The sequence below is a fragment of the Physella acuta genome, unplaced genomic scaffold (genome assembly GCF_028476545.2).
Source record: "Physella acuta isolate Inbredline_101_S28 unplaced genomic scaffold, ASM2847654v3 ptg000546l, whole genome shotgun sequence".
Lineage (NCBI taxonomy): Eukaryota > Metazoa > Mollusca > Gastropoda > Physidae > Physella > Physella acuta.
The window spans coordinates 306703-326204 of record NW_026732065.1 but is presented as its reverse complement, the minus strand read 5'-3'; the positions used below and the strand labels follow the sequence as shown (position 1 = coordinate 326204).

Below are 19502 nucleotides of genomic sequence, written 5' to 3'. Positions count from 1 at the left end.
ATCAGAAAAATAAACAAAAAGCTAATGACCTATTTGTATATACATTTTCTTTTTGTAGGTTAAAACACGCAAAACTTGCTATTAAAGATCAACAGTGTGTTTAATTTAATTTCATGTTGCATATTGTGAAAGAATAAGAAATAATGTGTACGTTTCTATATATTGCTATAAGTGACCATATAGCGTTCTTTAGCGTCCACCACCGTGTACGTGTTCGAGGTCAACAAAGAGAATCTCCCAGTATCTGCGTGGATTGGATGAAAAGATATAATTTTTTAAGCATAATTGGGATTGGATACATAGTAATTACGTATTTAAATATTTAAAATGAATTTGGTTAAAAGTATAAACAATAATATACAGCTCTTAAGGGACTGGATAAACAATGTAAACAAGTAAAGTTTTCGTTGTATAAAGTAGTTATTTCGTCAGTAATTTATACGATTATCATTTTAATAATTAATTTCAATGTTTTAAAAATATGTTATTTTTTTTTTTGTAAAATGAAGTTAAAAACTCACTTGATAAATTCATCATCGCTTACTAGGCCGTTGTTGTTGGTGTCCATTAAACCATAAAAGTTGTCGAAGTCGTGCTCATCCAGATGGTGGTCACCGTCCACGTCGTAGATGTCGTAGAGGGCGTGGGACAGGGGGTGGAGGGCTGGGCTGTGGGCGTCCACGTAGCTGGTGTACTCGTGTCTGGTGATTCTGCCGTCGCCGTCGGCGTCGTAGGTCTGGTGGGAAATGAAGTCGACAAATGCAATTAGAAATAAAAAATCAAACTCACACAGAGACATGCACACAGACACACGCGCACACACGCATAGACGTACACACGAATCTCTCCCCAAAGGGCGTTATGATCCTTACAAAATCACGAATTTCCTGGTTTTTTGTCATGATGGGTTTCTTGAACTTTTGTATACTTTGTCAATTTTTTTAATTAAGAAAATAAACACTTAATGAAAAAAGTAATTTCTTTTCGTGATTGAAATAACAATTTTATGACCCTATTAATTAAAAAATAGTATTTTTTTCCTCAATCGTACAAGCTCTCTAAGAAACGTTTTATATCCATCATCATATTGTTTTGGCATAATTGGAAAGCTGCATTTCTCATGTATTTGATAAGCGTAGTTTCAATCATCTTGGAAAAACCCAAAGCTTACTATTGGCTTTACAAATTAAACAGATGTATTATTTTCGTAACTTACTTTTCGTTACTTTTTTCTGTTTTTCTCAGTTCGCACGTTTTTAACATTAAAAAGCCCACTACTTTTGTCATTTTTTAAACAATGCCAACCATATTTTCAGAAATTGTTCTTAATGAATTAATACAACTTTCTTCACGAGGGAATTGTGATGGCTTTTATAGAAAAAATGTTTATGCAAATTTTGAAACATTGGAATACTAAAAAGGGTACTATTTTTCAGACTTTGTAAAATTCCGACCAGTAGCTCTTTCAAAAAGTTGTCTTGACAAAAGTTTTAATATATAATGAAATATAAGCCGTTAAAATTTGATTGGTATAAATGCATAACTAAAAAAGCCTAAGCGTTTTTAACAGTACCAAAAAATTCAAAATGGCGGAGGTTTTTTTCGGGTTTCCATGACAATCAAAATTATTTTTAACTTTTTTTTTGCTGTTTAATACTTACTATAATGTGCTAAACATGGTAAAAGTATTCAAAAGCTTTAGATCTTAAATTGGAGAATTAAAAAAAACCCGGAGCATATCCCATTAATTGAATAAATTCACAAAAATTCTCATTAGGCTCCCTCTCCCGAAGGCGTGACTCACCATGAAAGCTGCGTGATTCTCAGCTTTGTCCAAATTGTTGTCCATGTTGGTGTCCACCTGCAAGAAGAGGACAGCGGCCGTGACATTGTAGGGCTTCAAGTTGACGTTCTGGGCCAAGGTTAAGGCCGGTAGGCAGATCAAAATAAGGAAGACAATCGACATTTTGGCTCTGGAATCGTATGAAAGTTTTTTTTTAGCTTTTGGTGTTAATAACAATTTGTGTGAGTTAAATTTCAAAAATTGTAAAAAATGAGTTTTTTTATTCTCTATTTTTAATAGAACATTTAGAGAAAAGTAAATACAGCAATTAAATAAAACATTTCTTATAAAAAGCTTTTTTAAAAAAAAAACTTATTTCTTTCTTTAATATGAGATTTCTTGTACATCTTTAGCTACTACAACATTTATTAAAGAAAGCAAGTAACCTTTAGTTTGTTATTTTCAATCTCTTAAATGCTAGTTAATAAAAAAAACCTTTTTACTTTTGTATTTTCCTTATTTTGTTTAGTAATTCATTGTCTTCAATTGACTCAAAAATACGACCGACAAATATTTGCGTTAAAGTTTACAATCTTTCAAAGGCGGTTACCTACGCGTTCTAAGTCTAGGTTTGGGCCCAAAAGTCACTCAGCCGTAAAAAACCACTTCTCCATATAAGGCCAAATTAGGGAACAATAGCATTATTTGATATAGGTAGCTCCCTTTTTATTATTTTTTTTATTAAACTATTAATCAAACATTAGTGAATAATCTAATGTGTAATTAGAGTAAAATAATATATTTTTGCATTGCTATCGAAGACGTGTGTAATTGGAAAGTATTTGGAACGAACATGTTGAATTAAACGTTGACAAAATTGAGTTACACGCTTTTCAACAAACCCATAAAAATCAAACAAAACGACATTGTTATCTAAATAAAATCTTATCAAGAACGCGAATAAATAAATAAAAAAAAAGTATTTAAAACAAATATTATTTTCAGCGGTTTTCTATTTGACAGCTGTTGATAAATGTCTGTGACATTTTGTATGGTTTTAAAACTAAAAAAAACTGTGCTGTAAAAATATTAAAGTTATAAACCTCAACTGTTAGAAAAAAAATCCACAGCAACAACTGTTTTACCTATTTGAGTTAATCCGTTAAATTTACCTTTTGCATTGTTTCTTTTATACACATCTTGAGTCACGCTGTATTCACGTGATCGTAAGATATGTGACGTAAAAAACACATTTTTGTTTGGCACGATCTCAAAGTGACAGATAAATGGAACGTGTAGTTAGACAAATATGAAAAAACTAAAAGTGCAATCATCATCAGAAATGTATATATATATATATATATATATATATATATATATATATATATATATATATATATATATATATATATATATATATATATATATATATATATATATATATATATATATATATATATATATATATATATATATATATATATGAAGGTTTAATGATAGTGCGATTTGTCGGAAAAACTATTAAACTGCTTTTCTTTTAAATTAAAATATAACCTCGTAATCATAGATGAGGCATTCACATACATATTTATGCCATATTCAGAGATATTTGGAAACTAACAAAGGTAAGTAATTTTTCTATTGCGCTATTTTATTTTCTGTCCTTTATGAACACACAGACATACACAGCTCTTTCTCTTTTCACGCAGTGTATTAAAATTTTCAATATGGGAATAACTGACGGTGTGAACGTATTAAAGACCCCCTCATAACGAACCCTTTTGAAATGCTTGATAAAAGATACATTAGTTACGATGAAATCCCCGGCAGAATAACTAAAAATACAACCTGGCCAGTTCGCGAATTGGCCGGCCAATACACGAAATACTCTGTTAAACTCTTCAAATATCGACAAAGCGAAGGTCATATATGTAAGTATATTAAATCCATTTACCTTCATTATGTGCAACCCCCACCCTCTATCTGTGCTATTACTTCCCCCACCCCTTGTCAGCTACAATACCACGGCACGTGCATAGACTTCTGACCCGGTCATTAGACTGTCCAATGGGATTGCAGTTGCGATAGTGACCGTTATCTGAGTCTAAAAGGCTTATGACACAGGTCCCACTTGTCACGCTACTCCGCGTGTTCAACGGGAGACCATCGGTCTCCTTATTGACACGTACTTTGGTTCTGTATTATTTTATTTACTCTACCATTTTTTGTATTTCAAATGTGTTTCCAATGTTACCAAGTGTTCCTTAAGTTTAATACATGCACCTGTTTCTATCTGTACTTAATCATTCGACCCTCTATTTTCATTACCTGCTCTAACATACTGACACATCATCACAAAGTCAAGTAAAGTTTTTGTTTAGATAATCTAAACACGACGTTCGGAAAGATATTAGGTTCTGATTTTACACGACAGGAGAAACAACTAGTAACAGAAACAATTACTCTCACTTCACCATAGTTCAGTCATGTGTATTATTGTGTTTACTGCTATGATGAAAAAACAAAATTAAGACAGATAATTAATTAAAAACTGAAAAAAAATAAAGCAAAATAAATCATAAAAAAAAAAAAAAAAAAAAAGAAACAATTTAAAAAATTGAAAAATTTCGTTATCATTTCTTTTTGGAAACTACCAAGATCTAATGTTAACAATAAGTAGGTTATTAAAAAGAAAAAAAAATCATAAGATTGTTTTATTAACAAGCTTGTATGTGATAATGCACTAAAAATACAAAATAAATTAAACAATACTATTTAAATAACTATAAAGAAAAGCTTGGGTCACTTTAGTATCTATTGGATACCTTTACTAATATTTAGGAAGAGATCCACGCTTTTCTTTATAGTTATTTAAAAAGTAATGTATAATTTATTTTGTACTTTAAAGTGCATTATTACATAAAAACTTGTTATTAGAAGTTTTTTTATGAATTGTTTTCAGTACTTGAAAAGTTACATTTTTTTAATAGACTTGCATGGCTAGAAACAATTGCGCACCTAATGAACGTGATGACGCGTGTATAATAGTGTGGAATATTTGGATGAGACAGCCTACTAATTTGGACAAAATGCTAATAAATTTAAAAAAAATAATTAGGCAACCAATTAAGTCAAATTTAATGTGCCACGTGCCAACGTTGAAACAAATCTGTCAGTTAGAAGTGTCCGAAATTTCGCTCTGGCATTTCGATCTAGACAGACAGAGGAATGACAACTGACACCTGACGACTGAAGACAGAGGAAGTAAGTTAAATAAAAGCTTGTAAAAATAAATAGCTGTTTAGCAATGAATAAAAACTGTTGTAGTAATTTTAATTTTTTGCCAAAAATCAACAAATTATTTGTATTTTTAAAAATTAATGTTATTACATGTTAAAAATACCATTTATTTTTTTGAAATGTTGAACATGTGGCCATAATAGCAACATAAGAACTTCTTTGATTATGTAGTGAATTATGTTGTAACTACAGTAAGATTTAAAAAAAAAGTATAACTACTTCACAATGACAATCTATCTATTAAAACCACACTATCTACTAAACCACAAGCTTGTTTACAACTTTGTATTTATTTTGTTTGATTTTTGTTTTGTTTTTGTCTTTTTCGTGTGATCAGAGCATCTGCACTATGTTTACAGTTGTATAATAGGTAGAGAAAAATGTTCTTTTTCTCCGAAAATGTTACACACATATTTATTTAAATACGATAATTAATTTCTTTATATATTCATTCGTAAGTACACCACTTTAATTATACAAATTCAGAACAGACACTTTATTTTTACAAAAATTTAAAACTTTCAAAGGAACCTACTTTGAAGTCAATAGAAACGTGTAGGAATTTATTAAAATGAGTCAAAACTTTTAACGTTTTATTGCCGGGAAAGTATATTGACGTCATTGATTTTAGAGTAATCATAGAATTCATAATTTAATGGGAAAACAAAACACAATAATAATGACACTCACTGCCTAATTTATTTGTCTAATCTTAAAAGTTATCTGCATGCAGAGTTGCTTTCCAAATTCTTTATTTACTTATTTTCACATCAAACATTTTAGAGAAAAAGTAGGCGAAACCAAAATATATAAGTTAAAAACAAAACAATTATAAAAATACAAAAAAATAATTGCGTTTCTTTATTGAACTATTTTAGTCCTTAAATGTTTATATTTGTTTTTTAACACCACAGATCATCTTATCCGAGAATACAATTGATTTATCTATATCTAGACAAGCCATTTTTCATCGTTCCGTAAACATTTAGAGGATTTATCTAGATTCTACATCTAGATCCAGAACCTAGGCCACTAGTGTATTAGAAAACACGAAGGTGGTAAGGGTTAAAAAAATATAATTTCAGTGCTGAGTATTTACCCGCCCCCCCCCCCCACACACAAAATTCCCTTTTAGAAAATGCACAGTTGCAAATCGCAACACGCGTGATTTGTTTTAATTCAATATTAATAGTTGGACGTTAGCTTTAATAATTTATTCATGTAATATTCATACGAGATTCGAGTTCAGAAGATAGTATAGGAAGAAATCGATGGTTTAAAAGACAAAAACATCTAAACTGTATTGTGACTTCTTTTTAGATGTGAATGATAGTTGCCTTTTGGACTAGACTAGACTAGACTAGATATGGGGCATCTGTACTTAATAATAGCACAGTCCCGTCGATTCTACGAACTTCTGATTTCTATTAGCACAAGCAAGATTTCTAAACTCAAATTAGAAAAAAAAAAGTCTAATTTGGAATATTTAATTGTCTATGAACTGTTTAAGCTATTTAACATAAAAATCAAAACGACGATGCACATGATTAAGCGTGCAAGATTTGATCCATTTATCTTTTCATATTATCACAATAATACGAATCGTAGAACCCCCCCCCACACACAATTATGACCTTTTAACATAATATAAGTACTAGCACAAAGGTCTCGAGTTCGGATCACGGTCGAGATTTTTTATTCTAAGATGCCCCTCGAGTTTACCCAGCTCTGATGGGCACTTGACTCACGTTGATGAAAGTAAATGCGGTTGGGCTAAATGCTGACCATATCATTCTTCATATGCCGTTGTCAAGAAACATTCGAACTGTGTTGTATCTGACCCATGTATCTTAATCTCTGAAAGGTGAGCTTAACTTACTTTAACTAATAGAATAAAACAAGCACTATTGTTTATGAAGGTCGATAGTGTGTTTAATTAAAAAAATTACACCATTTTATATTACATAATATGTAAGAGATAAAGTGTAATATGCTACAAGGTGTTAACAATGACATCCAAGTCAGAAGTTAACTTGCTTTAACGTCCACCACCGTGAATGTGTTCAAGGTCAATGAACAGAATCTCCCAGTATCTGCGAAGATTGAATGAAAAAAAATGGAATTGGTAACTTAAACCACGATCAAGATTATATAAACAATGCCAACAAATATTAAAACTTTTGATTGGATGAAAACTCTAAAAAATTAAAATAAAGCTTTATCTGGATCTAATACACATTGTCAATAAATATTTAATCTTTATTGCATTAAAAACCCGAAATAATTATTTAATATTCAAAATTGGTTGGAAGTTGGATATGAAATGTAAACAGTTGTATACATGGTGATATTATTCTTTTGGTTAATTTTTTTAATGACTAAGAATGAAAAAATACAGATGTTTTATTTAAGTAGAAATTTCGATTAAAATTTATAAGACTTAAAAAAAATGTTTTTACAGCAAAGCGTTTTTTTTTAAATTTTTACCCTAAAGATAAAAATTCACCTGATAAATTCTTCAGCACTGACGATACCGTTGCCATCGCCGTCCATTAAACTAAAGAAGTTGTTGAAGTCGTGCTCATCCAGATGGTGGTCACCGTCCACGTCGTAGATGTCGTAGAGGGCGTGGGACAGGGGGTGGAGGGCTGGGCTGTGGGTGTCCACGTAGCTGGTGTACTCGTGTCTGGTGATTCTGCCGTCGCCGTCAGTGTCGTAGCTCTGGTAGGGAATAATTTAAACAAAAGGTGAAAACTATGAATTAATAATTTCACAATCGTATTAATGTATGTAGTACTCATTCATTTGCAGTGGTTTATATATATATATATATATATATATATATATATATATATATATATATATATATATATATATATATATATATATATATATATAAATATTTATTATAGATTTATATAAATAAAAAATAGATACATTTACATATAAACGTAAATATATATAATAGATTTATATAAATATAGGCAATATTATATAAATAAATAAATTTACATATAAACATATATATAAATATATATATATATATATATATATATATATATATATATATATATATATATATATATATATATCAGAATACATAGTTTTATTAATTTTTTCATATATAAGAATATCAAAGTTAAATAAACCAACATTAAGAAAACACCCCCTAGATATTGCCATGACAATCCCCTTCCCCAAGCGCTACTCACCAAGAAAGTGGCGTGGAGCTCAGCCTTATCCACGTTGTGGTCTTGGTTGGTGTCGACCTGAAGGAAGAGTGCGACGGCCGTGACGTTGTACGGCTTGAGGTCGACCGTCTGGGCCAAGGTCAAGGCCGGCAGGCAGATCAACATAAGATGCACAATCGACATTTTGGCTCTGGAACTATATTTTTTAGGTGTTTCGTCAATTTATGATTTTAGTTAAGAAATATTTTTATAGAAAATCAACTTTGTAAGTTTACTTTAGATCTGCATGTATTAAATATATTATTGTGCTTTGTCTATTTATAACTTTATCAGAAAAAGTTTCTACAGTTAACGATTGAGAAAAGAAGTAAGAGTTTGATGATAAGGAAATATTTAACACAAATAATATTTATTTTCAACGTTTTTCTACATAGAAGATGTTAGTCAAATTGTATTACGCATAGTTTAGCTTAAATCTTTAAAAACAAAGTTTTCAAAATTATTTCGTTATAAAATTTCTCTAACAAACGATTAACGTTTTTACCTGTTTGAGTTATTCCGTTTAATTTAACAATTTGTTCCGTTTCTTTTATATAAATCTTTTGTCACGCTGTTTTCACGTGACCGTACGATAGGTGACGTAAAAAAACATTTTTTTTGGCACGATCTTCGAGTGATAGAAAAACGGAACGTGTAGTTCTGACAAATGTGGCACGCTTTTAACTAGGTCACATCTGCTTGGGCGGTGATAAAAGTCTAAACGAGGCAAACGTGTCTAATAAATACTTAACATAATTTTTTTATTAACGAAAATAGTTCATTAAATAATCTTTAAAAATTAAGTAAAAGTTTTAATCAATGAAGCAATTGAAAAAAAAAAACAATTATTTAACACATAGGCCTACATGCATAGCCTTACAACAGTGGAGAGGGGTGGGGTGGGTGTAGACTTCTTGTTAGCAACTGACGATACTATTAAAGTATTGAGATGACCCGGAAAACGACATTAAACAGAAATTAGTTATATTTAATTGGACGTTTTTTTTCATAAACTACAGGGTAGTATCACAGTGAAAACGATGGACAGTGTTCAACAAATTCACATTAAAAATTTGTCAACATTTTATAATGTTCATTTTAAGCAAACAACCATAAAAAAATTCATAAAAATCGTTTTAATAACAAACTTTTTTTTTCTATTGGATACCTTTATTAATATTTAGGAAGCGACCCACGCTTTTCTTTATAGTTATTTAAATAGTAGTGTTTAATTTATTTTCTACTTTTTAGTGCATTATTACATAAAGCTTGTTATTAAAACGTTTTTACTTTCTCGTATAAACGTAGTATAGAGAAAGTATTGTAATCGTGCAAAAAAAAATCGAGATTTTTACAAATCTCGACGTTTTACACCTCACTGATTCGGAAAAACATAATTTTGCAATCTTGTCCGTATGTCTGTGTGTGTGTGTGTGTGTCTGTGTGTCTGTGTGTCTGTCTGTGTGTAAACACGATTACTTGAGTACCGTTACAGCTAGGTTGATGAAATTTCATATATAAGTATTATATCAAAATCGTAGATCCGTATCAACTTTTGAGCGATTTCCGATAACCGGAAGTGGTACTTTTTCTACTTTGAATTTTTCAAAAGCCTGTAACTTGAGTACTAATTCAGATAGATAAATGAAATTTCACATGTAAGTAAAAGATCTAATTCTCTACCTTCTATCAAATTTTGAGTAATTTCCGTTGACCGGAAGTACTAATTTACGCTATTTCCGATTTCTCAAAAAACGCATGTAAATTTATAAAGTACTAATAATATTGCGCACTATTACGCACATTTGGTTTTGGTGCTCGCTTGGTGCGGAATTTTTTTTCTACTAGATTTTATTCTATTTTTAAAAGTTTAAGTAAACAAAAATCATGTCTATATTCCGAGTTGACATCCCACGTAGTGTTATATTAAAAATATTCGAGAAAGTTTAGGGGAGATCACTCCCGGTTTATTTATGTTTTTTACAAGCTTTTATTTAACTCACTTCCTCTGTCGACAGTCTAGATGGAAACGCAGGAGTGAAAATTCGGACAGTTCTACTTGACCTATACGATTCACAGTTGGCACGTGGGTCAAGACATGAAGACAATGCAATCTGAATCTAAATTTGACTTAATTGGATGCCTAATTAATTTTTTATTAATTAATTAAAAATTGGACCGAATTAGTAGGCATGTCTATCCAACCACACCACATACGTCATCACGTTCAAACAGGTTTAATAGCTGCGCTATCACGTTCAATAGACGCGCAATGGTTTTTAGTCTTGTAACACTATTGCAAATAAAACATGTAAAGTACTGAAAAAAAAATTCATAAAAAACGTTTTAATAACAAGCTTTTATGTAATGATGCACTAAAAAGTAGAAAATAAATTATACACTACTATTTAAATTACTATAAAGAAAAGCGTGGGTCTCTTCTCAAATATTAGTAAAGGTATCCAATAGGTACTAAAGTACTAAAGTGACCCACGATTTTCTTTATAGTAATTTAAATAGTAGTGTATAATTTATTTCTACTTTTTAGTGCATCATTACATAAAAGCTTGTTATTAAAACGTTTTTTATGAATTTTTTTTTTCAGTACTTTAAATTTTGTATATTTACAATAGAGTTGCATGACTTAAAACCATTGCGCACCTAATGCACATGATGACGCGTGTATAATAGTGCAGAGTAGTTGGGTAAGACTGCTTCTAGTTTGGTTAAAATTTATTTTAATTAATTCATACAATATTAATTAGACATCCATTTAAGTTAACTTTAATTTTAGATTGCATTTTCTTCATGTTTTGACCCACGTGCCAACTTTGAACCGAATCTATTGTTAGAATTTCGCTCGGGCGTTTCGATCTAGACAGACAGACAGACAGACAGACAGACAGACAGACAGAGACAGTGAATTAAATAAAAGCTTGTAAAAACATACAAATTAAAGCGTATAAATTAAGCAAAATAGTTTAAAGAATAATTTATATACATAGACTTACAAAATTTATACTCTTTCATGAACTAATTTTAAAAATATTTATAAATATACTTTGAATTTACAAAGAGCCTTCTAATATATATATATATATATATATATATATATATATATATATATATATATATATATATATATATATATATATATATATATATATATATATTCATCTGAAGCGAAACTTAAATCGTAGAAATCCGTTCAACTTTTAACTAAACAGAAATCTTTAAAAAATAAAGTGAGGACTCCATAAGTCAGATTAAAAAAAAATGTCGGTAAAGTTTCTGATAAAGTTAAGAATGTTAGCTCATTTTTTATCTATTTTCGGAAAAGTCATGAGTTTTAGAAATCGTCCATCTAAGACATATATTATTTTAAAATATTTTAAATAACTTTTTAATCACACATAGACTTAATATATTTACCTGCTGTTTATAGCAGTGAAATTTTAAACTCTATATTAAACAAGACTTTCTCTATACTTTGTATTTACGAGAAAGTAAAATGTATATGTGGTCGAGTCGGCAAAAAGCTCATGGTTGATAAATTCGAAAAAAATTCTCGAGTTCAAACCCACTGGCAGATAAATCTCGATTCTATTCAACACTAAAAATTAAGAACGAAGAAGAAGAAGAAGAAATGTATGTGTGGATTTATAAAAATAATCTTGTACATTTTTTAATCAATTTTCCGTTGTCATTGTGATATTACTCCCAAAAAACAAAGACTAAGAAACGCAAAGAAATCAATAGAAAATATATTCTGATCGTTATAACTAATTGTTGCTAAAGCTGACACTCCCAAGATTAAGTCCCCGGGTAGATGAGACCCAATAGCCTGGGACAACAACCCATCTAAGAGAGAAAAATCCAAAACAAACATCTGCTGCCTTGTGATTTGTTCTCGTGTGGAAAAAGGCTATGAAAGCATATCCAAGAAAGTAATGTAGGCTGAAAACGGAGTCAATCGCCTATAATGAACATAACAAGCTGATACGTAATAATTAAAAGTGTTAGACAAAACACGTACAACAATAGAATTCAGAACGAAGAAGGAGAAGAATAGAAAATAGAAAATAGTTAACAGAAAGTATTAGTATTTTGGTGTCCAAAATACGATAAATTGTGCATTGATTAAGATTGTCGTCAAATATTCCAACCTTTATTTATTGTTGTTGATTACACACGGCGTAGTATAAAAAAAAGCTTCTGATCTAATTAAAATTGAAAATATTATATAAGTATCTTAAAAATATAAGTTGAATGTAGGCTACTAGGCTAAGATAAAAAACAATTTAAAAATACGTTTATTAATAGCGAATGTGGCGGCACTTTTTTAGTCTAAGAGAACGTAAGTCACCTCCTGTTCACCGTGACCTAGTTTACATCCCTGGTGTGTGTGTGTGTGTGTGTGTGTGTGTGTGTGTGTGTTTACACGTCAATCAAACGTGTGCACGTGAAAGTCAAGGATGAGATAACCTCTTAGGTAGAGATTGGCTTTTCTGCCTAGAACTCGTTTGTAATTATTGTGTGTAAATGTTGTAGTAAAATATTAATGGGTGTCAGGATATATCTTATTCAAAGTCATTAATCAATCAATCCAGATATTAATAGTTATTAATTAATTCATCCGGACATTAGCAGTCATTAATCTAACTTTTGGTACATTAATATTCTTTAAGCAAGCTATTCCGACATTGATACTCAAAAGCTCCGGATATTTGGAGTCATTGATCAAGACATACACCTGTCACCAATATGTGGTCTACCATAGAAGATCTCTTATGTAATAGATGGTATATTATTCCTAGTGTCTACACCAACAGGACCAGGACACGTTTGGTCTGACCCCTACCCACAGGACCAGGACACAAATCTGACCCCCTACCAACAGGACCAGGACACGTTTGGTATGACCCCTACCCACAGGACCAGGACACAAGTCTGGCCCTACCCACAGGACACGTCTGGCCCCTACCCACAGGACACAAGTCTGGCCCCTACCCACAGGACCAGGACACAAGTTCGGCCTCTACCCACAGGACCAGGACACAAGTCTGACCCCCTACCCACAGGACCAGGACAAAAGTCTGGCCCCTACCCACAGGACCAGGACACAAGTCTGGCCCCTACCCACAGGACACAAGTCTGACCCCCTACCCACAGGACCAGGACAAAAGTCTGGCCCCTACCCAGAGGACCAGGACACAAGTCTGGCCCCTACCCAGAGGACCAGGACACAAGTCTGGCCCCTACCCACAGGACCAGGACACAAGTCTGGCCCCTACCCACAGGACCAGGACACAAGTCTGGCCCCTACCCAGAGGACCAGGACACAAGTCTGGCCCCTACCCACAGGACCAGGACACAAGTCTGGCCCCTACCCACAGGACCAGGACACAAGTCTGGCCCCTACCCACAGGACCAGGACACAAGTCTGGCCCCTACCCATAGGACCAGGACACAAGTCTGGCCCCTACCCACAGGACCAGGACACAAGTCTGGCCCCTACCCACAGGACCAGGACACAAGTCTGGCCCCTACCCACAGGACCAGGACACAAGTCTGACCCCCTAACCACTGGACCAGGACACAAGTCTGGCCCCTACCCACAGGACCAGGACACAAGTCTGGCCCCTACCCACAGGACACAAGTCTGACCCCCTACCCACAGGACCAGGACACGTTTGGTCTGACCCCTATCCATTGGAACAGGACACAAGTCTGGCCCCTACCCACAGGACACAAGTCTGACCCCCTACCCACAGGACTAGGACACAAGTCTGACCCCTACCCATAGGACCAGGACACAAGTCTGACCCCTACGCACAGGACCATATGTTACGTAAATTGTGGGTGCGAAATTTTTGTGGCTTATATGCAGAAAAATAATTATAAAAAGAAAACAATAAAAAAATTGGCCAAAAATTAGGGTAATGTGTTATTAATTACTATTTAAAAACAAATCAAACTTGTGTGACACCGTGTTTAAAAAAAAAATTAATAAAAGACGACTAAAGCAAGTGTTTTTTTTTAGAAATTTCTTGAAACGTAAGGGTGGGGGCTGAGGCGTATCTAGGTTTTCGGTGTAGGGGGAGCGAAAAGAGCGTAAAAAAGCGGATAAGGTTAAAGTATAATTACATGTTTTTATATATATATATATATATATATATATATATATATATATATATATATATATATATATATATATAGCCTATATATATATATATATATATATATATATATATATATATATATATATATATATATATATATAATATTTCATTAGCTAGTTGAACAAGTAAATAAAATATGACGTTTTAGGCTCCAAACCTTGCATGAACAAAAAAATCAAATTCAAATGTAGCCGTTCGCATTGCTATGTTAACCGTTAACATCAAGTAAAAAATGCACGAAAAATTATTATTTTTAATTATAAACAAAGTAATTATGGTCAGCACTGGGTCCCCAAAAACAGTATGCCTCCCTCTCCGCATTGCGGGGTCTGGCGGCACTGTAGTTTCCCTCCTGCTGTAACGGTACTTACGTTATCGCGTTCAGAGACACATAGACACGGACATACAGACAAAATTAAGGTTTTTCTGACTCAGAAACGTCAAGATTATTGAAAATCTCTATTTTTATTTTTTTGGACGATTTCAATACTTCCTCTATACTCCAGACACGAGAAAGTAAAAAGATTAAAGGGAAGTAAACGTAAAAAGCTTAAACGGTTTTCGAATAACTGAATTACTTCTCTTAGACTTTACGCATATTATTTTATTTAGGGGAGATAAATAGATTTAATGTGCTTTTGAATTGCAGCTTTGTATTTCAAATGTTTCTCGTATTTTAAAGTAAAGCATCGCTTGCTCAACGGCTCGTATCTCACATATCACTTATGTCAGGTCACTCGTATGTCGAGGTACCACTGTATTTCTAACTTTTAAAAAGTAAATACTTGTTCAAAATATGAAAATATTTTTAGAGCAGAAAGTGTATCTTCTTAACTTTAGCTGTACAATTATTCAAAAATACAGCTCAAATGGCACCTACAAAACGCGACAAATACTTACATTTAAATAACGAAATCAACCAAACATTATAAATACAATATCAAGTAATCGGTGCTAGTTCAAATTGATTTCCCAATACATATATTATAACGGCATCTTATTCAAAAGTGTGGTTTTACACCGGACTTAAATCTAGTAAATTACTTGACAGCATGTAGCGGATAGTTTATAGCTAAACACCCATATTCAAATATAATTAATATATTCCTTTCTCCTTTCTTCGATCGCGTCATCACACAACTGGCTAAGCAAATATATCTATCATACAATAAACTATCGGTTAAAACATTTTAGGTGAGATAATTATTAAATAAACTAGTTTCAAGATAAGCATTTTAGTATAACAGTTTCGACTCATTTTCTGATATATAAAACGATTCACAAAATATAACGCCTATAAAAAATGTACATATAACAATTTTTTAACGTAATTTTCTTTTTACGTTTTGATTACGTTTCAGACCAGACGGCCCATGGGGTAGATGAAGTAGATTGTATCTGTTTCTTTGGTCTCGGTATATGGTGGTATAAAGTGAAAAGTTATAGGCCCAGCCATCTTTTCTTTACCTATTATGAGTTATGTACCCATCAGGGATTGGGGCGTTTAGGGACGTCCTAGAATTAGGATCTGAGATCCCAACTCGAGATTTTTAGAATAGCGATCGCGCGACTACCCACCCCTGTCTTGCCGAGTATTATTAAATCATTATAACTAAATAAACCGGGAGTGATTTTACCTAAAATTTCTCGGATATTCTTATATATAGACTATTATAGACAATACTTTTTATCCATTTTTTAATTACTTAAACTTTTTAAAATAGAATGGAATCTCGAAGAAAAAAAGAATTGCACACTAAGTGAACGCAAAGTTTACATATATGTGAAACTTCATGTATCTATCTGAAATAGTACTCAAGTTTTAGGCTTTTGAAAAATTTAAAGTAGAAAAAGTTCCACTTCCAGTTATTGGAAATCGCTGAAAAGTTAATACGGATGTACAAATTAAATATAATACTTATATATGAAATTTCATCAACCTAGCTGTAACGGTACTCAAGTTATCGTGTTTACACACATACACACACAGAGACATACGGACAAGGTTGCAAAATAATGTTTCTTTTCAACTCAGGGAGGTGTAAAACGAATATTTCTTGCTTTTTAATGATTACAATTTTAATTTTACAGTTAAAATCTTGGAGTTACATTAACAAAAGCATAACTTTTATTATTGGTTGGTATTATTGTATCGGATTTGTATAAAGTAATATTTTAGGCAGCATTGTTGCTGATTGACCTATTTAAGATCTTAAGTGCTAGGTGAAGATGACCTTATAACCAGGTCACAACTGTCTTTTGAGGTAACTCGGTTGACGTATAACTGAGTTAAAGTTACATTTTTAAAGGGACATTAAATTGAATTAAACATAGTCCTGCACCGGTTTAGCAATTCTGATAAATATAGAATTCATTGACTTAGTATTTTTAACTTCTTTTAATTTCAGTAGTAGCGATTTGTTCGACTTAAATTTCATATTGTATGCATACAACGTAGGCACTTGCCAAACTTGTTATCTTGAATACGGATCTATATGTTAATGAACCACGTAGAATCGTGTCAAGTAAACAATAAAAAGAGTTTTTATTTATTTCCGCTCCAAGATTGATTGTTTGAATAAAGTATTTCCAGCAGGTAAACAAACTATCCGTCTTTTTAATTGCGAGTCTTATTTAGTTTTTTTTTTTCAAATTTAAACGTAAGACGTACTTGGGTAAGTTTTTGTGTCTTCATGACTCACACCCTATAAACGGTTACGTCCTTTACAGGGTTAGTGTTTGTGGTAAGGGTGTGGTTTTAATTAATAATGAATATAAATAGAGCTCTGTATTATTCCTTTAAGGGTATCGACATTCTCCACTCAGCTTTGTAAAGGCATGTATAATTCCTCCAATTTAAACACAACGACACATTGCCAAAGTCAAATAATATTACAGTATATATATATATATATATATATATATATATATATATATATATATATATATATATATATATATATATATATATATATATATCTATATATCTATATATATATATATATCTATATCTATATCTATATCTATATCTATATCTATATCTATCTATCTATCTATCTATCTATCTATCTATCTATATATATATATATATATATATATATATATATATATATATATATAATCTATATATATATATATATATATACACATAATTATATATATATATATATATATATATATATATATATATATATATATATATATAATCTAACTCCCCTCTCCTACATTTTGGTTCTACTATCTCAACTATAGCAAAAACTAGCTGATATACACTCCACTTCCAACTCAATGATGTTTACTTTTATTTACCTTGTACACAAGTTCAAATAGCCTGCTCCTTTCTCTGCTGTCATCGACTCTCCTATACACTTCTGCTGTCCAACTGTCCGCTATAACTTTCTACTACATAACGGTCTACTCAACTGTAATCCCAAACAAATACGCAATCTCTGGGACGGCGTGGCCTAAATGGTAGAGCTCTAGGCTGCTAACACGAAAGTCACGAGTTTGAATCCGGGTTCAATTCCCTGAGTCCACCCAGCTTTGATGGGTATCTACCTTTATTTAGGAAAAGTAAATACGGCAAGACCTAGTTCTGATCACACTATCCCTTCATATGCCGAGGTCAAGAAACATGTGAACTCTATTTCATCTGCCAAATGGATCGTTAGATAGGGATTCTCTGCTGTCTTCTAACACGCGATTTTCACCTACAGATTGCATTGACCCAACTACTCGCTACAGGTTCCAGTCGCCGATCGCACAAACGCTTGGGTTTTTCAGCTGAAGGTTACACGTGACCGGTCAGTTCGTTCCTAATGGACCAGGCAGCTATATTGGTTTTGCTTGACCAATGTCTACTGACCTACTCTATTCTACTTCTCTCCTCTCTTGAATATTACTTAATTTACGTCTTCGCGTTGTTAATAAACAAGAAAATACATTAAAAAAAAACCCCACACAAAATACACAAAAAAACTTAATTTAAAAATACTAGCACGATCCTTGATATATGAGCCCTATACATACTCAGATTTCTAATGAGAAAATCGAAAAAAAAAATGATTGTCATTTCATTAGAATTTTTTTGTTTGAGTTTCTGTATTAACCTGAGTCTGTTACTAGGAGAGAGTAAACAATACATTCAATAACAGACATTGAGATTACTGGTGTCATTCGTCTTATGTTTTTTGTTGTGCTTTAATCCGACTTTTTACATACCGTTTCTCAATTCAATTGGCGCGTAGTCAAGTTGGTTTCTTTTTTTTTTTGGACTAGATTGACAAGTTCAATTGTGTTTTAAAAAAAAAAATCACTCCGGGTGTTGTCCTTTGTGAAACGGACGAGACAAACACACACACACACACACACAAATAGAGACACAAACATAGAGAGACACATACACACACAAACATAAACGCGGACACACAAAAGATCTAAAACAATAACAATCACTATCACACTAACGCACAGAAACCTACACAAACACACATTAAAAAACACACGCACACACATTCTAAATACAAACTGAAACTAAAACATAAACACGTAAACGCACACACACACATATACACACTCACAATCGTATACACACATAAAACACACACTCTAACACATACAAACTAAAACATAAACACGCACACATTAACACACAAACACACGCACACGCGCACTAATACACACTTACAGTCATATACACACATAAAACACACATGCAGGGACACATACAATAATACACACACTCATGCACGCGCACACACACAAGAACTGACACGTAAAAAACACACAATAACATACACACACTAACACAGACATTAACATATACAGGCACATAAATTGAAATTAAAAAATGGCCACACACACGCGAACTCACTCACACACGTACATGCAAGAATTCACGCTCGAACACATGCATTGTCTATATTTCACCACAAATTAAGACGTTTTCAGCAACGGTTTCTTTCTAAACTAATTTTAAGAATGCAAATATTTCTTGCTTCTCTTCTT

The 19502-nt window shown here is 32.3% G+C and overlaps 2 protein-coding genes across 2 annotated transcripts; both read right to left on the bottom strand.

The window, feature by feature from the left end:
• Positions 1-189: 189 nt before the first annotated feature.
• LOC131946166 (uncharacterized) lies at positions 190-2937 on the bottom strand. Its single transcript, XM_059306815.1, has 4 exons — positions 2887-2937; positions 1805-1973; positions 522-736; positions 190-244 (listed from the first exon to the last, which is right to left on the bottom strand). Exons 2-4 carry the CDS (start codon positions 1964-1966, stop codon positions 190-192), a joined length of 432 nt encoding a protein of 143 aa, XP_059162798.1. The 5' UTR covers positions 1967-1973; positions 2887-2937.
• A 4066-nt stretch (positions 2938-7003) lies between these two features.
• On the bottom strand, positions 7004-8904 carry LOC131946159 (uncharacterized). The gene is made up of 4 exons (XM_059306809.1): positions 8819-8904; positions 8296-8470; positions 7590-7804; positions 7004-7176 (listed from the first exon to the last, which is right to left on the bottom strand). Exons 2-4 carry the CDS (start codon positions 8455-8457, stop codon positions 7122-7124), a joined length of 432 nt encoding a protein of 143 aa, XP_059162792.1. The 5' UTR covers positions 8458-8470; positions 8819-8904; the 3' UTR covers positions 7004-7121.
• Positions 8905-19502: the final 10598 nt, after the last annotated feature.

Coding starts and splice junctions, on each gene's coding strand:
- LOC131946159 (XM_059306809.1), bottom strand. CDS start 8,457: ATGTCGATTGTGCATCTTATGTTGATCTGCCTGCCGGCCTTGACCTTG. Junction 7,805..8,295: donor AGCTCCACGCCACTTTCTTG/GTGAGTAGCGCT, acceptor ATTCCCTACCAG/AGCTACGACACTGACGGCGA. Junction 7,177..7,589: donor AGTGCTGAAGAATTTATCAG/GTGAATTTTTAT, acceptor CAATCTTCGCAG/ATACTGGGAGATTCTGTTCA.
- LOC131946166 (XM_059306815.1), bottom strand. CDS start 1,966: ATGTCGATTGTCTTCCTTATTTTGATCTGCCTACCGGCCTTAACCTTG. Junction 737..1,804: donor AGAATCACGCAGCTTTCATG/GTGAGTCACGCC, acceptor ATTTCCCACCAG/ACCTACGACGCCGACGGCGA. Junction 245..521: donor AGCGATGATGAATTTATCAA/GTGAGTTTTTAA, acceptor CAATCCACGCAG/ATACTGGGAGATTCTCTTTG.